The sequence below is a fragment of the Tyto alba genome, unplaced genomic scaffold, assembly GCF_018691265.1.
Source record: "Tyto alba isolate M040663 unplaced genomic scaffold, T.alba_DEE_v4.0 Super-Scaffold_27, whole genome shotgun sequence".
In the NCBI taxonomy this organism is placed as follows: domain Eukaryota; kingdom Metazoa; phylum Chordata; class Aves; order Strigiformes; family Tytonidae; genus Tyto; species Tyto alba.
Window position 1 is genome coordinate 13,221,969 of NW_024881301.1, and position 26,798 is coordinate 13,248,766.

At 37.4% G+C, this 26,798-nt stretch overlaps 1 protein-coding gene across 1 annotated transcript in view; it reads right to left on the reverse strand.

Annotated features, from left to right (window-relative positions):
• Positions 1–26,798, reverse strand: part of PIEZO2 (piezo type mechanosensitive ion channel component 2) — a 313,592-nt gene that overhangs the window by 34,327 nt on the left and 252,467 nt on the right. Inside the window, exons 28-37 of the mRNA XM_033010613.2 lie at positions 21,279–21,522; positions 19,966–20,062; positions 17,998–18,157; positions 15,319–15,408; positions 12,600–12,721; positions 11,716–11,787; positions 7,740–7,843; positions 5,584–5,682; positions 2,932–3,043; positions 1,141–1,206 (exon numbers count right to left, since the gene is read on the reverse strand). Coding sequence (XP_032866504.2) covers positions 1,141–1,206; positions 2,932–3,043; positions 5,584–5,682; positions 7,740–7,843; positions 11,716–11,787; positions 12,600–12,721; positions 15,319–15,408; positions 17,998–18,157; positions 19,966–20,062; positions 21,279–21,522 — 1,166 coding nt within the window. The remainder of the gene's footprint in view (positions 1–1,140; positions 1,207–2,931; positions 3,044–5,583; positions 5,683–7,739; positions 7,844–11,715; positions 11,788–12,599; positions 12,722–15,318; positions 15,409–17,997; positions 18,158–19,965; positions 20,063–21,278; positions 21,523–26,798) is intronic.

A 26,798-nucleotide genomic window follows, 5' to 3' on the forward strand; every position in this document is an offset into this window, starting at 1 on the left:
CTTTAATAGTTTTAACCTAGGAACAGTAAAAGTACTTCAACAAAAATATAAAGCACCTTAAAGTGACTATTTCCAAAATAAATTAATTATAACCCTCCTACTCATTCCCTAACTCCTGTATAGCACCAACAGTACTTCCCTAGAGATGCATTTGAGTGATTCACTTCAGTGTTTTAACACAGATAACTGCATCACCAGTAGGCAACAAATAAAAAAGCCCCCAAAACCCCACCAAAAAAGCCCTATAGCAATGCAACTCATTTATTTGAGACCACAGGTCTTGTGAGAAAGAAATGACATCTCCCACATCCTTCTAACAGCTACCCTGTGGCTCACTCAGGGTTACAATTCTAACTGGAACTGTGGGAACCAATTTTAAATAGAGAAGAAAAATAGCTTTTGAAGACAAAATCTCACTCAAGGTAAGCCATGATGAAGACTTACTTAAGAGGAGAGTCTGTTTTCTTCTTTTACTCCATTAAGAAATAAAGAGCCAAGCTTAGATTTATGACCTATTACACTTCTTTGTAGGAAAACTTTCAATATGGGCAAGATATAGCAAACTGCTGGCATTTCCTCTGTCATGCAGAGTATCCTTAAGTCTGATCATGAATGAGAATGAGTAAGATTGGGGAAATTCCATTTTTTTGGGGGAGATCATTGCACCCTGTTGAATGGGTGAGCACCAGACAAAAGCATTATATTAACCTTGCTAAAACACACTGAAAAAACACAGTCTTTGTGCTAATAATAACATTTCAGACATTCAAAATCCAATGGAGATTTTAACACAGGGTGGCATGCAATCAGGACTAGAAGTTAAGCTTAGGTGTAAGTTGTTCTATAAGTAAAATATACAGCAAATGATCAAGTCTGAGCCTGTAGATGTATCTACTAATGTGTGTAGAGAATGAGTGCAGTAGCTAGTAGTCCAGGAGTAGGAGTTCCTAGGCTTCCAACTTGTCAGACAACTGAAAACCTGAAAGTAGCTAGGAAGTTCTCACTGCACAGGCTAGGGTGGATCTTGTGGCTTTTATGCAAGCCTGGGATCACTGCAACGCTGTCTCTGTGATATGCTGCTTACACCTCTGGTCACAACTTCACTGTACCAGCAGAGAAACCCTCTTACTGCTTTCATACCTGGTCCATCAGATTTCTTCTTGACAGGTTCCTCTTCACTGTCTTCACAGTCTGCATCAGTACCACCTATTGAAAACAATGAGAAAAACAGTGAGTGTTACACCTCTAGAAGTGTGGGTGTAAATGCCATTCAAAATAGAGAATGTTGTAAGCAGTAGCAACTAGTTCCTCACCTACCACTATATAACAGAAAGCACATTTCCATTTCTAAAGGACTCAAGTGAGCAGACAACCCTGTCAGCGAAGGTGTTCATGGATGACCACTACCTCTTGTAATTTGCAGTGGCATTTTCTTACTAGACAGGCTGCTGAGCAAGATAATCTGTTGGTGCAAAGGCAGGCAATTTCTCAGTCACACTGCTTCCATCCCCAGCAGCCTCACCTTCTGCTGACTCACACTCGAGCTCATTTCTTCAGCTTCTGCAATGGACAACCTGATCAGCACTCTGACCTCCTCCTGCCTCTGACCCAACAAACCCGAATGAACTGAGTGGGACCTTCAGGTTCTAATGAAGTAGCAGAGCTGGTTTGAAACTACCACGTGCTTTTATTTAGGCCTGTAGCAGAAGTGACGTAGAGTTGCAGGCAGAACTGAAGGACAGACAAATGACTCTCCTATCTAATACCCAACAACTACAGCTACAGCTTCAGTGGCAGCAGTCAAATTACAAAGCTCCCTCTTTTTAATGGGTGAAGATGCCAAATGAAGGAAAAGTCCAGCTCATTCAGCTTGAATAGTCCCCCCTTCTATTCCAACCAGAAAAGCTTCTGAATTTCTATTTTCTTTTCTTGTTTAAAAAAGGAGGAAAAGATGAAGAGATATGAACCACTTACAAACTTTTTTTGTTTTTCCCGAGAGGTATGAGTGATTTTACAGTGCCAGTGAAACTCTATTAACACTTGTATGTTTCCCTTTTGCTACATGCTGAATTCACTGTGAATTTTGGGGTTCATGGATATTTGTGTTCCTCAGTGAGTACATCATGGAAAATTAAAACCATTTCTTGATATTCTTCCCCATTTCTCAACTCAAGCTTCTTTAAGGAACAAAACAGAAAGTGTGGCAAAAAGAAATAATATGTGGCTATTTCACTGACTTTTTCTTACAGCTCCACTTGAACCACAGCCCTTCAGGAACCTCCTCATGAGATAGTTCTTCAACACAAAACCTAAGTCTGTCACATGCAAAACTTTTTCTGGGAATACACATGAATTTATCATCAAAATGAGAGACACTGAGCAACCCTAGAAAAACCTGGAGAGTAAGATAAACCTTTTTATGATGTGAGGGACTAAAAGGGTAATGTCCTTGCTCTGCCTGATTCTGGCCAAACACCTGGCATTTACACTCCCATATTCTGGAGAAATGCTGTTAACTACCAGGTTATTTGCTTTATAAAGTCATGTCTTTACAAGGTTATGGCTTTCTCTTGCAGGTACTCTACTTCCACAAATGTTTTCATATAGCTGATGTTTTCTGCAATGCATTGTCTTGCAGATCTGTGGAAAACACACACACACACATATATATATATCTATCTATATCTATCTTCTTCTCTTCTCCTTTGTCTGCCTCAATGTGCATCGTGTAGAACAAAAGGACATAGCTACGGCTGGCCTTGTCATGGGCTGGGGCAGAGAGGGACAGCCAGCCAAAGGCAAACTCATTTTTCCAGTTCCTAGCCAGAACTGAGAGCACTTGCCCTCTAAAACTCAGCTGCCTTTTCCTACCAGGAACAACAGGCAGTCTAGTTAACACTGTATTTTTTAAAAAAACAGAAGTCTACTTACCATCCCCAGATCCTTTTCGCCTTCGCTTCTCCCCTCTCCCAAAACTTTTCTTCTCTTTGCGCCTCTGTCGCAGTGCTGTTTTAGGGTCAGTAATCCAGGCCTGATAAACAAACTGGAAGGAACAAACTCATTTATTTCAAGGTTCTTCATGTTTTGAGAATAAGCCATAGAATAAGCCACAAGCAGGACTATATCATTTGAGTAAACACATTCAGATCTGCAGGGGTAAGGAAATATTTTGAATCCCAAATCAAACACCTTCCCTGCGGATCTGCTGAGTTTTCATGTGCTATTTTTGCAAGCATAAAACCAAATGTGAAAACACTTGTGGGTGAACCAAGTTTCATTAGAACCCACAAAAATTCATGGTCTGAACTTTGGGAATTAATACCCTGTTGTGCTTATCGGCTACTTTACCTGAATCTCTCCATTTAATTCTGTATTTCTACTTTCACAGGCAACATGCACAGTAATGGAAACTTTAAGAGAAAGTGCTGCAATCAACTAGCTAAAGCATCAAAAGATGTAGTGATATCTCAGTACAGGTATTTTTCCTTGTATATTTTTCATAATTTAGGTAATTTTTTTCCCCTCTGCAGATCCCAGTGGAACATTTACAGGTTTGCTATCTATGCAGAGTCCCAAACCTGGCAGTCAGGAATTAGTCAAATTTCATCCTGATTTGACAATGGCTCCCTTTGTTGCTTCAGATAACTCATTTATGAATCCTTCTGCTACTGTTTTTCCAGTTGTAAAATGAAGATAGTAATACTTACCCATATATCAAGGGGATTTTATGGGGCCAAATCCTGCTCACAGCACTCACTCAGATCAACAGTCTGTTGACCTGTATGACTACATGAAGCATGGAATTGGCCCAAAATATTTATAAGTGCTATAGCGGGGGTGGGGGTGGGGGGAAGTAAAAAAAAAGTAACTCAAAAGTAACTTTTTGAATAGTTCTGCTCAAGCTGTGAAGAAAGATTACAGAAAAAAAAAGCAGTAACACATCTTTTTTTCCCTATATGACAGAAACTGTGAGTAACAGAAACTAAAGTAACTATCTTCACAACTCTTTCGGATAAAAGATGTTCTTTTATTCCCTTCATGGTTTTCACTGAAAAATGGTAATCATCTTCAGTTGGCACTGCACTGTATTCTATTTCTAAGCAACACGGGCTGGTAACAGAGATAGAGCAGGGAAGCACACCGATGCAGGCACAAGGGTAAGAATGAAGCACAGTAACAAAACAGCTCTATTAATTCACAAGACAAACATGCATATGATGACAACAACACATGTGTATCTCAGTGAAGCTGGCAATACCCCTCAAAGGACAGAATGGCAAAATTTCTGTTTGGTTTATTTATATTTTTAAAATTTGCATACACAAATTGCTTTGGAACATTGAGAGCATTTTTTAAAACTGTGAAACTGACCTTAAATGAATTTAAAGGAAAAAATACTTTGTTCTGTTTTGTGAATGTATATAACAATGGAAAGGAAGTTATTTTGGTACTGTTGATAAGAAGGTTCTCCTCCAAATGTCTCAAGGTCTGTACAGTTATTTTCATATGTCTGACCTGTTCAAAACAAGCACCACATGAGAAAATTTGTGGAATTGGAGGCACTGATTTCTCTTTGCTTTGTAATAGGTGTTCTCTAATGAAGGTGATCTGGGGGAATGCTGATACTTAAGTGAAGTAATACTGTATTACTTACCGAAAGTCAGAAACTGTCAACATCTGCTATTGAACAGTTAGTTGAGAAACTGTACACTAGCCACAGTCATAGTGTGAATAAAGAAATTTGATGTAAAAGGCAGACTTGGAAGAAGGTAGAAGATTAGAATGAAGAAAGGGCATTTATTTTGAAGAAAGGGCACTGTCTAGACCATGCTTTTGCCAACAAAGGTTGGATCAGATGATCCTTGATGTCCCTTCCAACCTGGTGGTCTAGAATTCTATGATTAATAAATCTAATGTAACTTCTTATGCTAAGCAGTGGATATTTTAAGAGTTGACTGGCTACATATATATGTAATACTTTAGATTTTTAGCACTGGAAAAACTTTAATTGCAGTATCTTTTAGGCTTTGGAGCTGGAACACTCAATCTGCAACGCTCACTACTTTCAAACATTGTGTTACATATATGGAGTGTAAAATGATGCACATTGCTCAGAGGTAGGAAATGCTAAATGTATGTAGCTTCTCCAAGGAGGAGAAGAAAGAAGATGAGCAAATCTTTTTATGATGATGGCCAGAAGAGGAGAGAACTAAAAAGGGATTTGGAGCAGAATGTGTGTTTTACAAACTTTTAACCAGCTTTCTGACATCAACTACCACAGTGCCCATAAGATACATGCAACTTGACGTGAACATCTTATATAGCAATAGCAGAAGAAAATGAGAATTTGGGTCTGCATTTTTTCTCTGAGGTTTCGCTTAAAAAAGATAAAACACTTTTCTTGTGGCTTGACCACTCCAAAAGTATCAAATGTATTGAATTTACTAGGAATAAAGCTTTGGCTGTCATTATTTTTTTAAATCATTCATATAAGAGGAAAAATGCAGACAATGACAGAGGTATACACTACATCAGGAACTATAGGATGGGTCACATGCTGAGCACTCGCAAAATGTCAAGTACCTTTGCTGCTTTGATTAAATACTGAAGAATAGTTTTGGGCAGTTTAATGACAGACTTTGGCAAGGCTAAAATGGCTGAAGCAAATTTCCCAATAGCTCTCTATAAAGAAGGACAAAGCAAAAGCCATTAGTAGAAAACAAGAAAATATTAGTAAAAAGTATCTACTGAATTATTGTATCTAGGTTATTAAGAACAAGTTTACATTCATAGACTTCAATGTGAAAAAAAATCATTTGTGATGTCCACAATAAAATTTCAGTAAGATGATTCTTAACCGCCTGTGTTCTCTAATAAATAAAATCTCCAAGTTAACCTTGAAGTGAGTATTGCACACAATTTACACTAAGAGAAAAATCATCAATTAAAAATAATTCTTTATCAGGCTCTACAACAAACAAGTTCACTTTGCCAGTATTTTATTAAGACCATGTGTATGGTGATAGAAGGTGAATAAGATATGATGACCAAATGATGAACAAGCTTTTCATAAACAAAACCAACTTTCTGTTCCATACAAATCCTCTCCTACATAAAGTCATTCAACATCTTCATGTTGTACATATTGCAGAACTGGCCACCTATACAGAACATCTGACAGAACTTTGGAATAAAGACCAGATCCTCCATCCTCAATTTAACAGTTTCAGGACAGAGCTTTAAAAAATAAGACCAAATGAACAAAAAACCCCAAAACCCAGAGTAAATGAAAGAATCTTATTAGCTTCTGACCTCAAGTTTAGAACTCTTTTAAATCTCAGTGCTTGGCACCAGTACATCTGAATAAAATGTTGTCACCAATTTTTTAAAAAATCAGCGGAAACAAGAATGCAAACTTTCCTCTATACCTGCATGGAAACCAGAAAGAAAAATGTTCTAGAAATTCATGAGCCATTTTTATGGTCCGAGGTGAGTTAAATGGAGAATATACAAAAAATCAGTGTAAATAGTAGAAAATAAAACTTATCACATTACTTTTTATCCAGATTTGTTTTGCCTTTTTCAAGGTCAGGAAAAAATCCTTCCATGTCATTACCATGCAGGCAGTTTAACAAATGTAATCAGTTGGTAATGTAATATAAGTATATAAACTAAAGGCACAGTGTATCAATGAATTAAATAACATATTTCTTCTTGTAATTCAGTAATGTTGTCTGGGAAGCTTTGCTTGAAAGCTACTGGCATAAAGAACAGACGAGAATGAAGGCAGTTTCTTGCTTTTGCTTGGGCTGGGTTTTTAGTAATGCACAAGTTCTGCAGTGACATGAGCTTGCATCTGGATGAGAATACTCATCTGCGAAAAGCTACCCGTTTGCTTAAGCCTTTATAGTTATAGACCTGAAAAAGTTCTATGGTATTTCAGAAAATTCTTCAACAAGTAAAACTTTAAACTTATGAAGATTAAATACTATATGCATGAGTATTTCACTAACTTCTTTACCCAAATTCTTCATTTTAGCCAGTGGATTCAATACCTGTTACTGTCTAACATCAACCAGTCTGTATGCAGGAACCCAGTTAGGAAACTTCAGCTGTTTTAACATTACAATATCCTCTTACTTCAACACATCCTGTCACTTAAAATGCAAACATATTAATTAACATTATCCTAAAAAAGAAAGGAGAGAAAGTGATGTGGTCTCCTTTAATTTTAAATCTTAAGCTCTTTATAACCCAAGGATATATTTCTCTGGTCCACTAGGATCAATAATACAAAAAAAAAAAAAAAATTTAAGTATGTATTCTTTTCCATGAAAAGTCACTTACTTTCATGATCATTTCTTTATGGAATGATAACATCTACTCAAAACCAGAAAACCACTGAAGCATTGTACAGCAGTGCCAGAGGCAAGTCAGCTTCCTTACTTGTCTTTATTGCAACACAGAAAAAATAAAGCTCAGATTCTTAACCTTTGTTTTGGTATTTTTGTTTTCCTCAGGCACAAGTGAATGAAGATATGATTTCACTATAGTTTCTGTAAGAATTGGGTAAAGCTTAAAACAGGGAAACTTGCATTTTACATTTGCAAGATAATTAATTTCCATTACTTTTCAGGTCTACTTTAGATGTACTGGCTGCTTTAACATATGTGCCTGATTTATGAGAAGCCTACATTTTTTTCCAGATGTCAACTAGAAAGCAAATTACCATAAAGTACCTGAAATGCAGATTTTTTTCGAGGTTCTTCCTCTTCTTTTTTCTCCTCTTCCTCTTCCTCTTCACTATCCGTCTCAAACAAATAATAATTTCCACTTCTGACCACTAAGTGAAACAAAATATTTTCTTATATTTCTGAAAAGTTCTATTCTCAACTGCCCCAAGACATATGAACAGCCAGCCAGTCATTTAAAAGTTCATAATCAGGAGAGGTGGAAAGAGAGAAGAAGCAAGAGATGAAAAGGTCTCAGGCAATTTATTTGATGTTAGTCTACGATACTTTGGGCATGAATGAGAACTATACAAGAACTAAGGAAAACATCACCATGAGAAGAAAATGTAAAGAAAAAGCTTGAAGTATCTCAGGTTACTAGGTTACATTTTTTTTTTTTCTTAGAAAAAAATGGCAGTTAAGTCAAAATTAATTGGGAACTGATAGTTATTTGAGGGAGTAAAAAAAGCCCAGCAGGTAAGTAAATGAGTACATGAACAGTACCACTGGACAAAAAATACAGAACTTCTCTTTAAAATGCTGAGGCATCCTTTAAACTATGGTATGGGATGATATTAGTTAATGCTTTCTTAAAACATTAAAGCTTTGATGAGGTAATGGAAAACCTTGGTTTGTTTAAAACAAATCACTTGGATTTTATTAATGTGATCACAAATGAGTTTCAATTTTTTGCCCATGGATTCAGAAAGATTCTGAAACCTTGATACAGTAAAGATGCACAGTGAATAAGCTAGGCCTTATATCCTTGAACAGAAGCAATGTTTTTATTTCTCAGATGGTAACAGGCCTACATGAACAAACAAGGGGAACAAAATAAATGAAAAATAAAGTAATGAGCAAGAGAAAAATCAAAATCACAGCATTACATTCAGCAGTGAAAACTGGTAAATAATTTCCAGATTTAAGCTAAAATACTTAAAGGAACAGTTACTTAGATGAAATGTCACACAATCTGGATATATGGAGCAATACATATTTATATTGAAAATTATATTTAACCCTCATTATAGGTTTCTGGAAAAGTAACAATTGCTTTAATTCAATCATACCTTGAATTCTACACAGATCCTCTGTGCACAGATGACCACACATAACTACCATAGAAACCTCAGGGTAAGCACACTCTGAAATTTGCCAGAACTCTATTGGATCATAACTTCAGCATAAAAAAACTCCCTCATAGAGGGAATTTTGTGCCTCATGTGCCTAGTTATGACTTTTAACATTAATGAGCACTCTGCAGAAGGACACACAGTCCACTTACTGAACTAAGGTAAAAAGAAAGTTTGGAAACTTCTTGGAACAAGCATATTATTCGGTACAGGGCCTTCTAAGCACATCCATTTATAATGCATTAGAGATGAATATGTTTTAAGAGCCAGTAGTCTGCAGTTCTCTCTCATAAAAAACTATCTTGTAGTCAGCAACAGAAATTGTCCACACAGAAGATCAGCAGGATAAGGCCTGACATCGAGGGGACACCTCCACTGCAGTGCAGTTCCTTAAAGGCTCAGAGTAACACCTGGCCAGACTTGGAACACCTGAGCTATCAGAAAACAGATCTACAATGATCTCCCTCCAAAATTTTTAGGTTAAAGTGTATTTGAGGGGACAATATTATGTAGCAGTTACAGCTGTCTTACAACTAAAGAGGGAGGTATGATTGAATAGCAACAATGCATTCTTGCATACATCAAAATGGAATAAGAAGTGTGTTAGACAAGTACAGGGATTACTAAAGAGACCAAGTTTTACTAGTAAGATAATCCATGGCCAGATTGGATTTGGGGAACCCCTCTCCTACTGCAAAATATGACTTTCTCCATCAGAAAAGGCACCTGCAGGCTTTCCTTGTGGGATGAGATGGAGGAGGCAGAAGGGGAGCCATGCAGGAGAAGTCAGTATAACCTCATCATCTGCTTGTGCCCCGAGGGAAAGAGCTCCCCAGGACAGCTGTGAGCACCATCTTCTGCACTACATCAAACACAACTCTGTGCCCCAGGAGAAGCTGAGGACTTCAAAGCATGTGGCCCTAAATCCTGCTGATCTTTGTGGGTCTCCATAAGTAAGCCACAAGCACAGGAGGAACCATACCTCCCTGCAAGGGAGTGAGTCAGTGTCAATGAGGAAACCCTCACTGATGTTTCCTATCTGTTCTGCTCAGATCAAATTCATGACCATGTTTTAAATTCCTATGATATACAAACTGACGTATCTTTTTGTATAATAAAATTATAACAAGTGGTATAAAAATAACAATAAAAATCTAAATTAAACATCAGAATTGGCATAAAACTTCAAGCTTGAGTGACTTCAATATATATATATATATACAGCCACAGCCACAAACCCATTTACTGAGATGAACAGCTATGTGCAGCAGAATGCTGCAGTTACAGCACAGTGTTTCAAAAAGGATTGATGGGGAATATGAGTCTATTTCTAGTTTGCACGCCTGTGAACACCTACTGTCAGTGCCATGTTTCAGTGAGCATGGACGCAAGCCACATGGCAGGCAAACACTCTTGGGTCTGTGATGTTTCCCACAAGGTTTTGCATTATTGCAGTAAATAATTTCAAGAATGCTCACTGTTTAAATACCAAAATACAAGTTGCCACCTAAGAACATTAAATAATGAGGGTGAAATAAGTAAAAGCCAAAGTCAATGTCTCTCTCTGAGCACTTCTTCTTATTACAAAACCAGTGGTGAATAAACAAGAGACCATATCCCATTTCTTCAAAATCACCGTGGCTTGAAATTCTACAATAAAAACTTACAAATTATAATTTTGATCTGTTTTCTCATTGTTGCTCTTAATGAAACTACAGGGCAGGAATTTTATTTTCATGAGAGTTTTGAAAAGGGATAGGTCTCTCTAAAGTGGCAGTGTGCCCTTTAGGAAAATAAAAATAGAGGCACAGTTTACTTGTGACTTGATAGAAACAAGCATACGACATTCTGTTAAATGCTGTTGGCAAATCCATATGCTAGACTTATAAATAAATCCACATAGGAAAATGAAGCAGTATCTACATGTGTAAAAGTATTACTTGGAGTAACTCTTATAAACTAAATGACCAGGCACAATATAGACAGTCACATTTAACTCTGATCAGTCCTATACATTTGAATATTTTTAAAATCTTCAGAGGTTGTTAAATAGCTCATGTCGGATTTCCTTCAACAAAGATCCAATAGAAGGATATCTGATTTGAGATTGCAGTCTACCCAGTTTTCTTGATTTAGCCAATCCATAATGTAGGGAAGAACTCTACTGTATGCCTTGCCTGGGCTACAAACAGATGAAATATCATAATGCAACAATGATATGAGTGACACAGGCTAATAATTTCTTGTGCACAAGGCTGAACATATTTTTGCTCTCAGATAAACAGAAAAAAATGGAAATAAAAAAACAACTGGCATCAGCAGTACATTGAAGTGTGATCAGAGATACTCTGCCGAGCTCTACACAGCCTAGTCCTGAGAATAGTCTTGCTGCCTTACTGTGGTACTCAGATTTCTACAGCTGACAGTAGAATGACTGATCAACCATAAAAAAAGATGTATGATGTGTGTATAAGAAATTATGACTCATCTTAGAATGCATTGGCAAACATTCACATTTTTAAATATATTGTGCTTTGCAGTTGGGAGAGTTGAGACTTTTGAGGCCAAAACAGATTCTTTTTGGCACATGTTTATCTGATTTGATATTTTTCTAAGAATCCTCAAAGTATCATGAGCTAGCTATGCTTCCAACACACAGAAGTTCAAAATATGGTTAAACTTACTCCTTGAAGATTTAGAAGTAGAAATCATTTGGCGAAAAAACCAAGCCTTCTATCAAGTCACAATCATAAAATCAGGCATAAAACAAACAGGTCGTGGGAATGCCTTCATTCTGGTCAAGGATATAAGGGTTAAATCCACATATTTGTAAGATGATTGAGAAAACCTACTGGAAGCATGATCAACCCAAGGCCGCCACCACAGCTTTTTTTTGCCCTTGGCTTTCTCTTTGTCTGCTTCTCCTAAAATAAAATATGTCCAAATATTAATTTTACAAAATGAGAAACAATTTTCTTACACTGATTAATAATTTTAAATTTCTCTCAAAAGAGCTAAAATTTCATGAACACATCAGATGTCAGATCTATGAATATATTCAATATTAAAATCATTCAGAAGTATGACCACTAAGCAGAAATACTTTGGTTTATGCAGCAGTTAAAATAGCATTCTACTCTGAAACAGCTAAAAAGTTCAGTTTTGTGTTTTAAAACATACAGTCACAGTTGACTGTAATTTCAAGAAGAAAATACTTTCCCTCCTCTCAAATCCCCTTACATTTCAGACTCCAAAAAATTTAAATCCAGTCAGTCTTGATCCTAAGTCAGTGCTATAAATGTGGCAGTAGATAGGTACAATTTTATCTGTTCCCATGTTTTAAACAACATTTAAAAGTATACAAACATTTCAGTGACTGAAAAAACCTCACAGCATCTAGAAAATGTTGCTGGAAAAATGTGGATACTACCTATTTGTAACACTCTGGTTTACAGATAAAGGCTTTGTTCAAAACAAACCTCTGCTGCTATTCAGCTCTTTGCCAACAACCTAAGTTAACCAAAAGTAACCTCAAAGCAAACCATTTTCTCTAAACCTTCTTGCAGTACAAAATCCCAGATTTTTTTGACTGAATCAAGCTCCAGACTGATACTCAGCTAACAACCTTGTTACATGCTGACAATTTTGAAGAATAATTTATCACTTGTCCAACTACTATGTCTATTAGGTCCTTAGTGCTCAACTGCAATTATGGTACAACAATAGCTAATGGTACCTTCATCATCTTCTTCAGAAAATTTTCGAATCTCTGGCCCTTCTGAGGACTCCTGGGTCATACTTAGCATCCTCTCTTTACCCTTTTTGTATTTTTGCTGCCTGGCTTTGATGCGATCCATTCTAGCAAAAGGAAGAATCTTGTTAGACTTCGCCCTTTTCAACCCACCCTGAAAACCAAGTGTTAAACACATCCATGCACACACACACCTACACACACCCAAATACCCACCCAGCCCCCAACATGTCTAAAGGAAACATCTATTCCACATTGTCATTAGTCCTGCCGTTAATCATAAGTAGTTAAATGCTCTGAAGGGGCTGGCTGGAAGGGTCAAGCCTAGATGTTCACTCACTGCTCAGTGAGAACTGGGCTGCCTGCTATCACATGACAGTTTTACCTACTCCCCTCCAACTATCTTACTATCATTTAAAAATTAAATAATTGTTGTCAGGAGCTACAACATAGCAAATGAAACTCTGAGAAAAAAGGACTTCTGCCTAATGCAGTGGGTTTCCTGAAACTTGCCACTCTTAACTGGTGATGTGGCTGTTCCTGCACTTTTTGTGCTATGTCTTTGCCCCTTAAACTCTCATTTGTCCCACATATCTGGAAATACAGAAGACTTAAACTAGTTCAGTTTTGTCCAGTTGTATGCAAGCCTTCAATTCTCACTCTTGTAATCCTATAAAATTAGCACAATCTGATCTTTTACGACTTTTATGTTTTCACAGTTTGAAAAAAGGTAAAAAAAAAAAAAGTTGAAATCAACAGGAATAAATTCATTCAATACAACTGGATTAGAAGCAAATGACTCACTTATTTCAGTGATCAAAATGCACTTAAATACTTTTATTAATCTGTCCATTTGTTAGGGAAGAACCACCCACTAGAGAGGGAAAAACTCTTTCACGTCAACTAGTTGCTATTATTCAGTAGATGATTGGATTTCTTTCCCTATTATTCATGTACTGCTGAAGTTACACTATGTCAGTCAGGACAACTTGGTTGTTCAAAACTTCTGGCCATGCTGACAGCTCTCTTCATCCTAACCAGCCTAAGCTGTATGAAGTACTGATGCACATTATAGAATGAAATAAAAGAAGCACCCTCTATTCTTGAAGTCAGACATCCTTCAAATATAAACTAGTAACTTTAGAGAAACATAGATTAGCTTTGGTATCAGGCAGTATCATCTCCTTGATCTTGAACTCTGCAGAATTATACAGAAAAGAAGGATTTCCAGGGCAGGCACATCCTGTCATGCGGGATAAGATTGATTCAAGAGCAGAGCAGTGACAGCAACAGGCCAATGCATCATCTGGTGGGAAAGCCCAGGCATGCAGGTTGGGAGCATGGCCCCTGCAGCCTTCTGATGCTTCTTCAGTTATACAGGTGTGGAAGAAGCTGTCAGGAATGGGCTTTGACTTCTGGTTAAGAAGCAGTTACAGCTTTACATGCATGGTGGTGGAGGAGCTTTGAAAGCTTTTTGCAGTTATTAAAGAAGCACGCTGGCTACACCGAACAGAAAGCCAACTGGCCTATTGGCTGTATAAAGAGAATGGATCCCCAGGCCAGTTAAGATGAATGCAAATATTTCCAGTGAAAGTAAACATATATATTGCACTCAAATACTAGAGGAGGAACCACAAATAAAATGGAAGCAACAGGCATCCAGCAAATTCACCAGGAATTCAGATATACACACCAAAACCCTAATAAAGGTAAAGTTAATTAGAATATTGTCAGCCATTGCAGCAGGACCAGGATGCTACTCATCTGCCTTAGTCCACAGTGATTTCAGGCTATTTAGGTGGCTCCTAACTACAGCTTCACTAACTACGTCCCTTGCTGTTCCAATTTCTGCCTTTTGTTCCTATGTCTCAGTCTCCTATCTTCTAACCATCTAGGCTTGCACTTTCAAGTAAGACAGAGTTGGTGTGGCACTTCTAATTAGTAATCTGCCTACCCTTTTCATGAGTTTCATAGGGGATTTGCATTCAACTGTCCTACTCTTCTGAAAGATGGGGAGAGACAAATTGAGAGAACAGCAGGATTATTAGTGAAAATAAATAGGAAAAAAGACAGATTTTCTCCATATTTCATCTGCATTGCATGAATTCATATTACACAAAACAGGATAACACAAAACTACAACTGAGGTGGACCTCTAACAGAGAAAAAATATAGAAGATACAGATCATGTCTTAAAGAGAAGACTATATAGTCATGTTGTGATGATACTCAAGCGTGGAACAGTTAAAAGCAGATCTTCTTAATCTGTCATCATTGGATTTCTAAGGTTTAGAATACCCTTCAGCATAATCAGGAGGGTTCACATCCTCTCTCTTGATTTATAGGAAACATCTGTCTTCATGAAAATTTCAGGCTCACTGAGGAGCAGGTAAGTAAATTGCGCTCTGATTCTTTATGTTAACCTCACATCTTTTGGTCCTAGAAATGTAATTTTATGTTTAAATGAAAGTTTAAATTCTGCAATATGTTACATTTTTGGAAAAGATGACTCTAAAACTATGTAATATTGGACCACTTAAGATCTTAATGCCCAGAGAACAATTTTTGTAATTGCAAAACCATACTTCAAAACCTAATCAGCATTTCTATAAAAGAAGGTGCTAGATAAATACCAATAAACAGTGAAATCCATGCATATGTATTTGTAAAAATATCTATATAAAAAAATACATTAAATACATACTGTCTTTTCAATTGATCCATTGACTTTTTTTCCTCTTCAATTCTTGCCTTTACAGCCTTGACAATTGTAGCCTGGAAAAGCTCAGCACCCCTACAGCAGAAATGGGGGCAGAAGAAAGGAAAAATAGGAAACATTAAATGTTTTAAAGTTTCCCTTATGCCAGGTAATCATAGAGAATGATGTGTTCCCTCTGTACACAACCTCATCTGCATAAAACAAAACTAATCCAAGCCTGAAAGAAAGAATCAATTACTCCAGAATACTTATTTGTTTACAGTCAGTCATTTCAAGATCTGAGGCCAAATGCTGTGACCTCTACTCAGCTTGTATGTTCCACTAGCAGCTGTTCAAGGAATTCAGTTTCCAGTCCTCAAGAACATAGAACATGTGTGGGTTCAAGGCCAAGTTAGGACTTCTTACACACCTCCAGGATTTGATCTTTATAGTAATTTCAGCATTATAATCACCCTGTCCCTCTGCTTCAGTCCCCCAGAAGTTGTGAGCAAAGTCCAGCTTTATACAGGGCCTTGATGAGCATAGCTTCAGCTTCACTTTTACCCTCTAAACAATACAGTGCTTTCAATCTAATGACAGAAATCCTTGAGCAAGTTTCTGGTGTGCCAAAAGAATATGGCTTCTAACTCCATTTCATTAGAAGTGTAATAAAATCATTGATTTGGATGTCCAGATGACATCTCTTGGCCGTTCATCATTATTCACTCATCATCTCTTGAAGACTCTCAAAGAACCTCAAAGTCTCTCTCAAAGAAGTAGCATAGATTTAAAGCCTTCTTTTTGTCAGAAATTTAGTAAGAACTGTTACAGTTTCAGAAGTCTACTTCTAATTCATTTTTCAACCATGTTCTGTGAAATTAATTGTTCTTTCATGCAATATACAGGATAACCACAACTACAATTTTGCAAAGGAATACAGTCAAGATTGGCCATCATTATTGTCCCAAAGTATGGTAAAGTACAACAAAGAAGGACATGTTCTCCTTAGCAACCTGATTACTCCTAAATTCTTATGAACTATTGAAAACTGTCAATGAATCCTCATCACTATTGTTTGAATCACAATTTAATCTTATTTAGGTGAGGTATTTGTATTTCACAATATTAACTTTAACTAGAAGACAGGCTCAGACCATGCTGTTTGACCTTCTTCACTGCTCATGTAAATTCAAAGCTTGGATTTCAACAAGGCAAACAGCTAACCAAAAAAAAAAAAAAAAAATCATTATATTTGTATTACCCTCCTTCCTGTAGTATCTTTGCACTTCCTAGTCAATAATACATTTATCTTTACAAAGCTCCTGACATAGGCCTGTACGTCTCCACTTCTGCTGCTGGAATCAGGAACCAAACATACTTCTTTCAACCCAGCCCAGTGCCATTTACATGAGCCTGCTTCTTCCTTCTGGATTCAAACATTCCAATTTAGGAGGCATTTTGATACTCGTGTACAAAAAACGCTATGAAAAGGTGGTATTCAGCGATCTTGGGCATCAGCAGCAAAATTCACCACAGAGCAAGAGTCTGAGAGAGGCAATATAGGATGGAGGTATAGATCTTTTGGTAGTCCTGTTTACAGTGGTGAATTTTGTTCAGTATGGGCAGCTAAACATGTCCCCCTTTTAAAGTAATTCCTGGAAGGGGAACAAGAGGAAGAAAAAAACCAACTTCCTTTCAGGATTTGCAAGCTAAATTTCACCTTCAAATACAGACATAAATCAATGTCCATATGTTTTTCAGGAAAAAAAAAAAAAGCCACAATCCATTTAATCCAATATTGGCAAAAGTAATTCCTTATAAATCTTAATGAAATTAAATCAAGAATTTCATTCGTGATCTGCCTTCTTATTAAAAAACAGAAGAATCGTTGTGCTAGTGATAGCTATGAGTGGATGCTTGTGGGAAAGTTTAAGCAATAGGCTCAAAGAGGGTGATACTTCCTTGCCACACCTAGTTAGTGTTCCATGATGTGACACTTCCTGAGTGTCTTCCTGATGGTCATCCTGAGCCAGATGTTGTAACTTTCCTGTATTTTTCCTCATGTGACATTTTTGGAGTTGTGATTTCTAAGGCCCATTGACTCAAACAGGCTCTGATAGCAGAGTGTTTTCTTTCCAAGGCTTAGAAACTTGCTCTCATACATACTGATGCATACATATTGATTATTCTTCCCTGTGAGGGTGGTGAGGCAGTGGCACAGGTTGCCCAGAGAAGCTGTGGCTGCCCCCTCCCTGGAAGGGTTCAAGGCCAGTTTGGACGGGGCTTTGAGCACCCTGGTCTGGTGGAAGGTGTCCCTGCCCATGGCAGGGGCCTTGGTACTAGATGATCTTTGAAGGTCTCTTCCAACCCAAACCATTCTATAATTCTATGATTTTATGATTCTATGATTCCATGTGGAGAGAATGCTGCAACTCACATCAACTTTCACAGCTTTTAATAGGGACTATAAGAACAGAAGACAGTGTTTGATAGGAAAGATGGTTTAATTTTCACATTTTCTCATGTGTGCTTTTGTCAGAGTTGGGTCTGCAATTATGAATGTAACATGGACTGTTTATACCAATGTTAAAGGATTGGTTTTGGTACTACGTAATGTAAACAAATAAGTAACATAGCCATGAGAGACTTGAGGTGTTTCATTTAATATTTTAAACTTTATGTTACCTTGATGCTAGGATCTGAGAAGCTTTTATATCCGCAACCACATGCAGGAAGTAGTAACTCATGAAGACTCTTCTTTGCAGCAGCAGGAAAGCAAAACATATACTGTCCCAAATGATTCCTGCTTCTCCACTGGGCAGTTTACAATCTAGATTGTTGGTTGCTGGAAAAAGACACCATCAGCATAAAGACTGTTGTGTTAAGTATTCTTTTATAATGGTTAATCAATTAAATAATCTTAGCCTTGAAAATTATTTTAATTGAGGTAATTTAATTAGATTTTTCTTAAGAAAACTGACATGCATTTCCATTTGGAGAACACCATATTTTCTTTTACAGCAAACTGGAATGCTTCTAACAATGTGTTATCCCATGAAAACTGAGAATTCTCTAGAAGTGAACCATCTGCAAACAAATTCATGTTATCCTAATAAGTACTTGAAAACAAAAAATGGGAAAAAAGTATTTTTTGTTAACCTAAAATATGTGATTTCAGTATTTTCTAAAATGACGTTTCAAATTTTTTTTCATTTCAAAGTGACTTTTTGTCTCATTTTTCTATTAAGAACATTATTAAGATGAGAAAGAGGTGTTTTATTTTTGTCAAAATAATTTTTTGACTGCCACCGTCTAATATTATTTTTCCTCTCCACAACTCAGTTCAATATTTCTTTCCATTGCATAAGAGAAAAAATATTTGAAACCACAAAACTGCTTCCTTTGGGGTAGGAGGAGACAGGCAGAGAGGAAATCCCATTTCTCCTACCTCTAGATTTTGGCTTGGGCTATTTCTTTCTTTCTTTCTTTATTCTCTAAAAGACAGTTCTCTTGGGATATTAAAAAATTAAAATTGGGTTTTGTGGAGCTAGACTATAAACTAAATGGCCTATGCTACCCGATAGAAGGGAGTAGAAGCACTCAAGGGACAGGCTCTGGATGGAAGCTGGCTTTACAATCAGGCAAGTCGGTCTAATAGGTCTAGAAGGTCAAGCTCCAAGAGCTTCAAAGCCTGCTGTGCCCATCCCCTGGGGAGTCAGAAACCTGTGTCTAAGTTTCTGTTGCCGCTTGAAAAGTTTCGGATAATACAAGAAACACTGGGCACCATTTATCTTGTGAATTTCCATCTTCGTATTTCCTTTCTTTTCCCCTACTCCCCACTTATTTATTAGGATCAGACATAAGGTCAGGAATTCAGAACTTTGCTGCAGACTCACTAGGATGAAACAGTTCTTTAAATTCAGCAAAAAAGCACTGAAAAAAATCAGGTGTTTTCATATCATCAATGCAGGGTGTCAGGACAAATTGGAGCCAAATTAATAGCTCATCAAGAGGTGAAGTGTCTTGCTTTCCATACTTCATTCCTGTCTTCTCTCACCTCCATCCACCTACACTATCCATTCCCTACCTGTTATCATCACAAACATGAGAATAATCATTACAAAAAATTGCCTCAACTCACTATGCCTGCAAAAAATTACCACTTTTATGCTGGCTTAGCCTCTTGTCATTTCACTGAGCTGAACTGGTTTACCCTTTGAACAACTAAATGTACGACCTGGCACATGGGGAGGAGCGGGAGTCTGCAGCTGGGAAAAGGTGCCCTCCCCTTGCAGTGATAGTGAGCTGAAATTTTAGGTCAATTTGTACCCTCAAGTATTGCATCATCTGCATATACAGGAAAACTGTGTTAAGTGCTGGTATCACCAAATTGTTTGTTTACAGCAAATGATGGTTGTGGGTATGTGTGTGTGGACAATGATAGTTCTCTCAATATATATATTTCCTTTGGTTGTATGAAATACTTTCAGTATTATTTCTTGCTAGTCAATATGGGACAAAGCTGTATCAATTGAACTTGCAGATATGATATTTTCACAAGGTAATATGTCAGGAGGGGGCACAACTTAAATATGGTAGATTTTGAAGGTGATTATTTGTAGATAGTTATGACTAAAAATGAGCTATACTTACGAATACGGTAGCCTTTAACTGTACAAGCCAGGCTAAATGCCTGAATCAACCAGCAACTATTCTTAATTAATGATTCAATGTAGCCACATGCTCCTATCTGGAAAGTAAAAGAACAGTTTCAAATAACAAAACATAGCAGAAATAAAGATAAGAAAAGTATTGCACCTCTTTACATCACCTGAGAATATTGTGACTGCCAGTGGTTCTATTATATATCATGTGTAAAACAGCAATTAGAAGAAAAAGTGTCTTTACCAGTGACACACATCACTTTTAAATAGCAAGAATTTGTTATTTTGATTGCCAGTGAGATAGGAGGTATGGGAGTTTTGTTTGTGATTTTTCAGAGAAAGTGATACATCTGGCACATGAGGCAATGCAACAGCTAAGCAACTTTTATATATCACTGACTTAATCTTGCAAACATACATGGACAAGCTTAACACACGCATAGCTCCACTGAATTCCCAAGCATAAAATGAAGCACATATGTAAGCATTTAGAATATTTGCAAATTCAAATCACCTATAAATCAATTTTATTTCAGTACAGTGACTTATATAAATGTAAAAAGAAAAATGTCTGCTCTTTTCAGTCCAGCACTAAAAATCTTCAAAGCTAAAAAGCAATTGCCAGGAATAAATCTAAATTTATCTTTCAAAAGTATTTAAATTATTGGCTTGTTTCAATCACCTATCAGTGCCACTGCAAGAATATGCTCTAAAGAGTTAATTAATGTAAGAAAATATTTAATATTTTGCAGAAGAATTTGACATTTAATTATCAAATATATCTGTTTTCACCTGAATTTCACACTAGTTCTAAAAGAAACAGGAATGCAGTTTACAATTTTGTAGTCAAACTCACTAATTACATTACATCACATGACAACTGCATCTAGTATTAGGCTTGAAAATTCTAGTTTTAAATAAAAGGTTTAATTAAATGTGCACTAATTATCAAGAGTATGACTGATCTTGCACTTCTTACTCATTTCTCACTCCATTGAGAATTTTGTAAGACTTCTAAGGAGAGACTTTACTAGGCAAAGAAAACAGAACCTGCCCCTTTGAAATAGTTTGTGAGCTTTCACAGAGCTTGACTGAATACAAGGGTGCACATTTTCCTATAATGTATATGCATTACCACTCCCTGGACATGCACTTGCAGTTTCTGAAGTAAAATGGACCCTGCTTTGTGCTTGCAGAAGGCTGTGGTCCTGAAAAAGGATTTTAAATGACCACTCAATGCACTGTGCACACTTCCAGTGGAACCAAAGTGCCGAGGGCAGAGGAAAGGCAGCAGCTACTTACCGAAAGGATGTTCTTCATTGTGATCACGAAGACATTGTAGGCAATCAGCCAGTCCCAGTAACGCAGAATGCTCCTGATGGGTTTCAGCAACAGATCTCCACCAAAGAGAAGGAAATAAAAGCAGGCTACCAAATAGCCCATACAGAATATGCTGATCCTTGTGGTTCCCGTTATGAAGATTATAGTAAGCACAAACCAGAAGAGGTAACTAAATATTATCACTTTATACATGTCTAAGTAGGACCTGGAAATAAAACAAGGAGAAGAAGTTACCATTTTCTGAGGACAATGCTACCTTTCCTCTTTCTGCGCTAATGGCCAACACTTGTGCCTATGGTCTTCTGGGCGTTCTTGTCCCACTTCAGCATTGGCACACCTGCTTAAGACTAACACCAAGGTCAGTGGGTCTAGCTCATTCATGGGTCTGCCTGGCTCATATACTCCATTCTACCTCATTCATCTGCATAAGCACCTTGCTACACATGGTGAGGGCACTTTGCATCACGTAGGATGAAGCCTTGTATTATGAAAAGGGGGAAAACATGTTCTCATCAGACTTCATGACAGAGTGATATTATCTGGCAATGCTACATATGCAATTTAAAAGCTGAGATAATATTTTAAGAAATCTGAGCAATATTATAGCAAATCTGTTTTTAAAAGCTAGCTACAGAACTCTACTGCAAACAATTCTGTATTTATTGATGACTTCTAGGGAATTCAGTCTGGTTAAAAGCCTAGTTTTCAAAGACAGCTGCTAAAAGTATCTTTCTCCAATGGAGATCAACTGTAAAAGTTTTGAGGGGTAAAAGGTTTCTCCAGAACACAAATGTGATAGAATTTACTGAAACTTTTGCCAGGAAGCTACAAGACAGAGCCACCTGAAATCAGCCTGGCCCATAGTGGGAAGAGTGAGAAACAATTTGGTATTTTCAGATTGCTTAAAATCTTGACTTAATATTGACTCAGTGAGCTTTCAAATAAGAATATCTGCCAAAGGCAATATCGAATACTACATATAGCTAAACACTGCAAAACCAACTAATTCCTAGTTTCCACACATTTAGTATTTTGATTCCAGATGTAGCTGTGTTTTCAGGGTCTGTTCATCCAGGCTGTGAAACTAGATTTGTCAGGAAACCAAGGCAGGGAGACGGCTCTATAGGAATACACATATACCTAAGCCAAACCATGTAAGGAGAAAATCAACTAAATGTACTGTATGAAGCCACATAAAAAGGCCCCTGCTGCTTGATGTTCTCAGGCTCAGAACTTTCTAGGAGTATCTATTTATAGTCCTACATTTATAGGCCTGTATTATACATTTCACTTGCTGAAGTCAACCAGAGGCATTTAACGAAAGGTAATGAGAAAGCTCCTTTATGTTTATTTCCCATAAACATTTAAGAAATTTGTGGACTACTGCCTGTGAAATCTAAAAATGTCATGACTTTAGAGATTCTACTGGGTTTTGGGTAATAAAACATTAACAAATAAACAATATACAGTGGGAAAATAAAGAAGTGAAAGACGTGAGCTGAACAGATTGTCACTAACAATATGCACTGGAAATAGTACCCTCACTGTTCCTCCAGAAAAAAACAACCATAATATCTGGTGTTCCTTTAATAATAACTATTGATGTGTGGGATGGCTAGGAAGACATCACCTTCCCGACACTGATCTAACAATTGCAATATATCAAAAATTCTCTCCTTTGCTACCAACAAAATACATCAGCAATTGATCAAATAGCAAAGTGAATTGATCAAACAAACAGCAATATCTTAATCCTCTTCAATAAAAATGGACTCTGACTCTTACAAACAACTGTAACTGGCCGGATCCAGACTTTCCAATATATATACATGGCATTTGGCTCAGCCACAATCCAACAGCAGATACCACCCTCAGATTAAAACTTCCAAAGATTAAAGAGAATGTGAAAAGGAAGACAATAGTTTAGATATTTTTTCACTATAATGTTAACCATTTGCTACCTTCTGGCAGTCATCTAAAATATTAAATACATCCGTTCTTCTAATTTTCAAAATATACATTAAATATAATAGTATTGGAGAACTCCAAACAAACAACAAAACAGGATGTGAAGAAAAACTTCTCATAAAGCAGGAGGCAATACAGCTGTGTCAAGTGGCAAATTACAGAGTTCTTAGACGTGAAAATCATTCTGACTTTTACAAATATGCAACTACAAGCAAGCCCAATCATAAAAATGGCTCCCAAGAATTCACCTTGGAGTGGACATCTTACAAAATGGTGTTTGAACAAGTCATCCAGGGCACACCTGACCAATAAATATCTCCAACCATCCCAGGTACTTCTGTGCTGGCCCAAGAACAGTGAACAGAGTGGACAGAACTACACTTGAGTAGTCTCAGGTAGATAAAAATATCCCTGAAATCACACTTCTTTCAGTTACAATATGCCGAAATTCCTTTACTGTTACAGTGTGGAGGCACACATCCCCCTAATTTTCATTAATTGTTTATAATGATATAGGTAGGTCAAGTGCTGCAAGAGCAGGAACAAAGACGTGTCCTGGTGGGGGAGTTCTCAACAAATTGCCTCTCAAATCACTTGACACATTATCGGACGTAAATCTTTACATTCTTCTTCAAACCCCAGAAAGTTAGGAAGTGAGGAGTTTCAGTTCCTTTCTCTTGAGATTACAATGAAACACTGGGAGGCTGAATCACAAAGCCACCCCAGCAGCTAAAAAGACCCTGCACAAAGCCAGAAAGTCAGTAAGGGTGCTTACCCTCTGTTTGAAAACTTCTTCATAGACAGTAGAAAATGATTAGTCTTGGATAGTATTTACCATAATTTTATGCTTTCACTGCAGACCACACAGGTCATTAGTTTAATGCCATGTAAACCTTCCAAACCTCATCTTCTAAGTGATGTTTAAATCTACATCCAGTCACAGAGAGGAGAGGCCACCCTCGGGATGTGGTATTTCACAATACACCCAGGAAATCTGAGCAGCTGCTTCCCAAGGGGACAGTCCCACTCCCGTTCAGCCCCTCAGCTCTAAATTCCAGACCCTTCTTTGGCTTTGACTCTTTGAACTGGTTTCAAGAAGCAGATTTGCAAAAGCCAATTTATTTTGCATGAGGACTTTTCTGCCCGTTCAGCCTATAAACCAACTCACTGCTGGTGTGATGAATACAAAGGTGGGAGAGTATAGCTGAAGGCCAGGAATACAGCCACACATCTGAGGAACATTAGCCACTACACCAGTGTACCAAGAAGATCAAACTATGGCTTTTGGTGGCACGATAACCTCTGAATGAGAAATTATACAGAAGAAACCTGAAAGATGAATGAAAAATAAAAAATGTTGATTTACCAAATGCATCATTAGCAGAACTCACTGCTACTCTGGATGACATTTTGGTAAAAATTACCATTATCACTTTGCACAAAACCAGGGAAGATAAAGTCTGAAGTTCATTCCACCCATCCATCAAAGCTACTGTAACCTCAGATGGCTCTCCATATCAAATGATCTGCTTCATTTTTACTAAAGCTTTAACAGTCTTATCATGATTGCTTCAATATTTTATTTCCAAATGAATTAAATTTTAACTGTAATACAACCCAGTCTGTTGCAAAAAGGTTGCTCTAGGTGTAATTGTTTTCCCAGAATGCTCAATGATGTGTTTGGCTGTGGCCAGCCTAGTGTCAGAACCTGTGCCTGCAGGAACTGAGAGATGCTGACAGTGCAGATGATAACCCCTTTGAGAAAAGGCATTTGTCCTCAGCCAGAGCTTTGAAGTTTAGCGAAAGAACATCATTCTGCTTACACACTGGTGAGAGCCTACTGTGCTGTTGCCCTGAGTGATAGACGTCAATGCTTCTTCATGCTGGAGGAGCTGCTGTTACATAGCTTCACTGGTTTCCCCTATCAGCTATCGGTTGTGCGTTGAGTGTGGCTACCCATCTCCACATATTCCCAAGGCTCTTGCTGCAGTCCTCTTCTGATGAATACTCTCTTCCTCTCCTCCAGGCATATTACCCCTATATATATGCATTCTGTAAGCCACACCTACTCCCCAAATTCCTTCTTTTTTTGCCCTCTTCCCTATCTCCTATTCTTTACATTCTTAGCAGCCTGTGTGACCCTACATCATGGTCCATTTCCCCTTCTAATCAAAACATTGCTAATTTCTTACCAAGACTCCCTCCCCAAAGCCTTTCCCTGTAGCTCCATTTCAGCCTTCAGGAGGCAGTTTAATTGATTTTCCCTTTGCCAATAGCAACATCAAACCTTCTGAAAATTAACTCCCTTATTTCAATAGATTTCTTCAAATATAGTGTTGTGGATCCTATAGGTCCTAGTCCCTACTATTTTTGTCAAGACTTCTTCCAGGATTGATATTCTCTTACTCTCACTCTCTTAACAGTGAGGTCCTTCCTTCATGCTTCTATTCACTTTTAAAATTCCCAAATCCAAAGCTGTGTTATTTGTTGAGGCTCATTTTATTGGCAACAAAATGTTTATCTGCTTTATACAACAAATATGACAGGAAGCCTGTAAGGATTATTGGCAGATCCTCTCACTAACCTAGGTTAGAAGAAGCATAGTTCCAAGAAAGACATTGAGAGACTTCACTTGACTCACCTGGTGATGGTTCCCAGGGTTCAGGTATTAAAGGAGACAGTTCAATGACTGGCTGTTAATATTGTTTCTGCTCTTAAGAGGAAAAAAGTAGATTACAATCCCAAATTTTTTCCCTGTCACTGTCTAGGAGAATGTCTGAAAACTGCTTGGGAACTGAAACAAGAATTTTCCAATGTTAGAGACTGTGGGAAAGGATTATCCTCAGTGAAGTTGCTTTAAATCCTGTTTCATTTTAAAAGCTCCTACTTTTACTCTTCATTTTTATTTCTGTTTCAAAGCCCTTTGGTTGTGTTCTCCCTTGGGGTCAAGCATATACCCCCTGAGAAATCTGGGGGTGGAAAGACAAGAAAATTTCAGGAAATCTCTTCCTTAGACTGTATTTATCACTGTTGAGCTCAAGTATTTCTCCAGAGAGAAGAAAATTAAGCATTTGGAATAATGTTCTTTTTCTGCCACTGTTTATATTGCAGTTAAAAGCTTTTTATCCATGCCTACTAGAACAGTGACTAACTAGCATCCTCTCAAGAGAAGAGACACTTCAGAATGGGTGCTTCAGTCTGCAACTGCCACTTCTTTTACATGGCAGTAAATACACAATGGGCTTCTCAGAAAACACATGAATACTACGCACTCATTTATTTTATGCTCTGTAATTTATTCATAACCAGGTTGTCTTCACTTATTTGTTTAGCTCTTTCTGACTGACTTCTGGAGAAATGCCATTTTTCATTTCACTTGCTTGGATAAGCTTTGAACCAAGTTCTTGTCCATGTTACTAAATATTTAGACCATTCTGAAATTTCTACGGCAAAGTACAAGAAATGGTTTTAGACAAAGCCCTTTCAGCTTCTAATTGTCTTGGATTAAGGCCA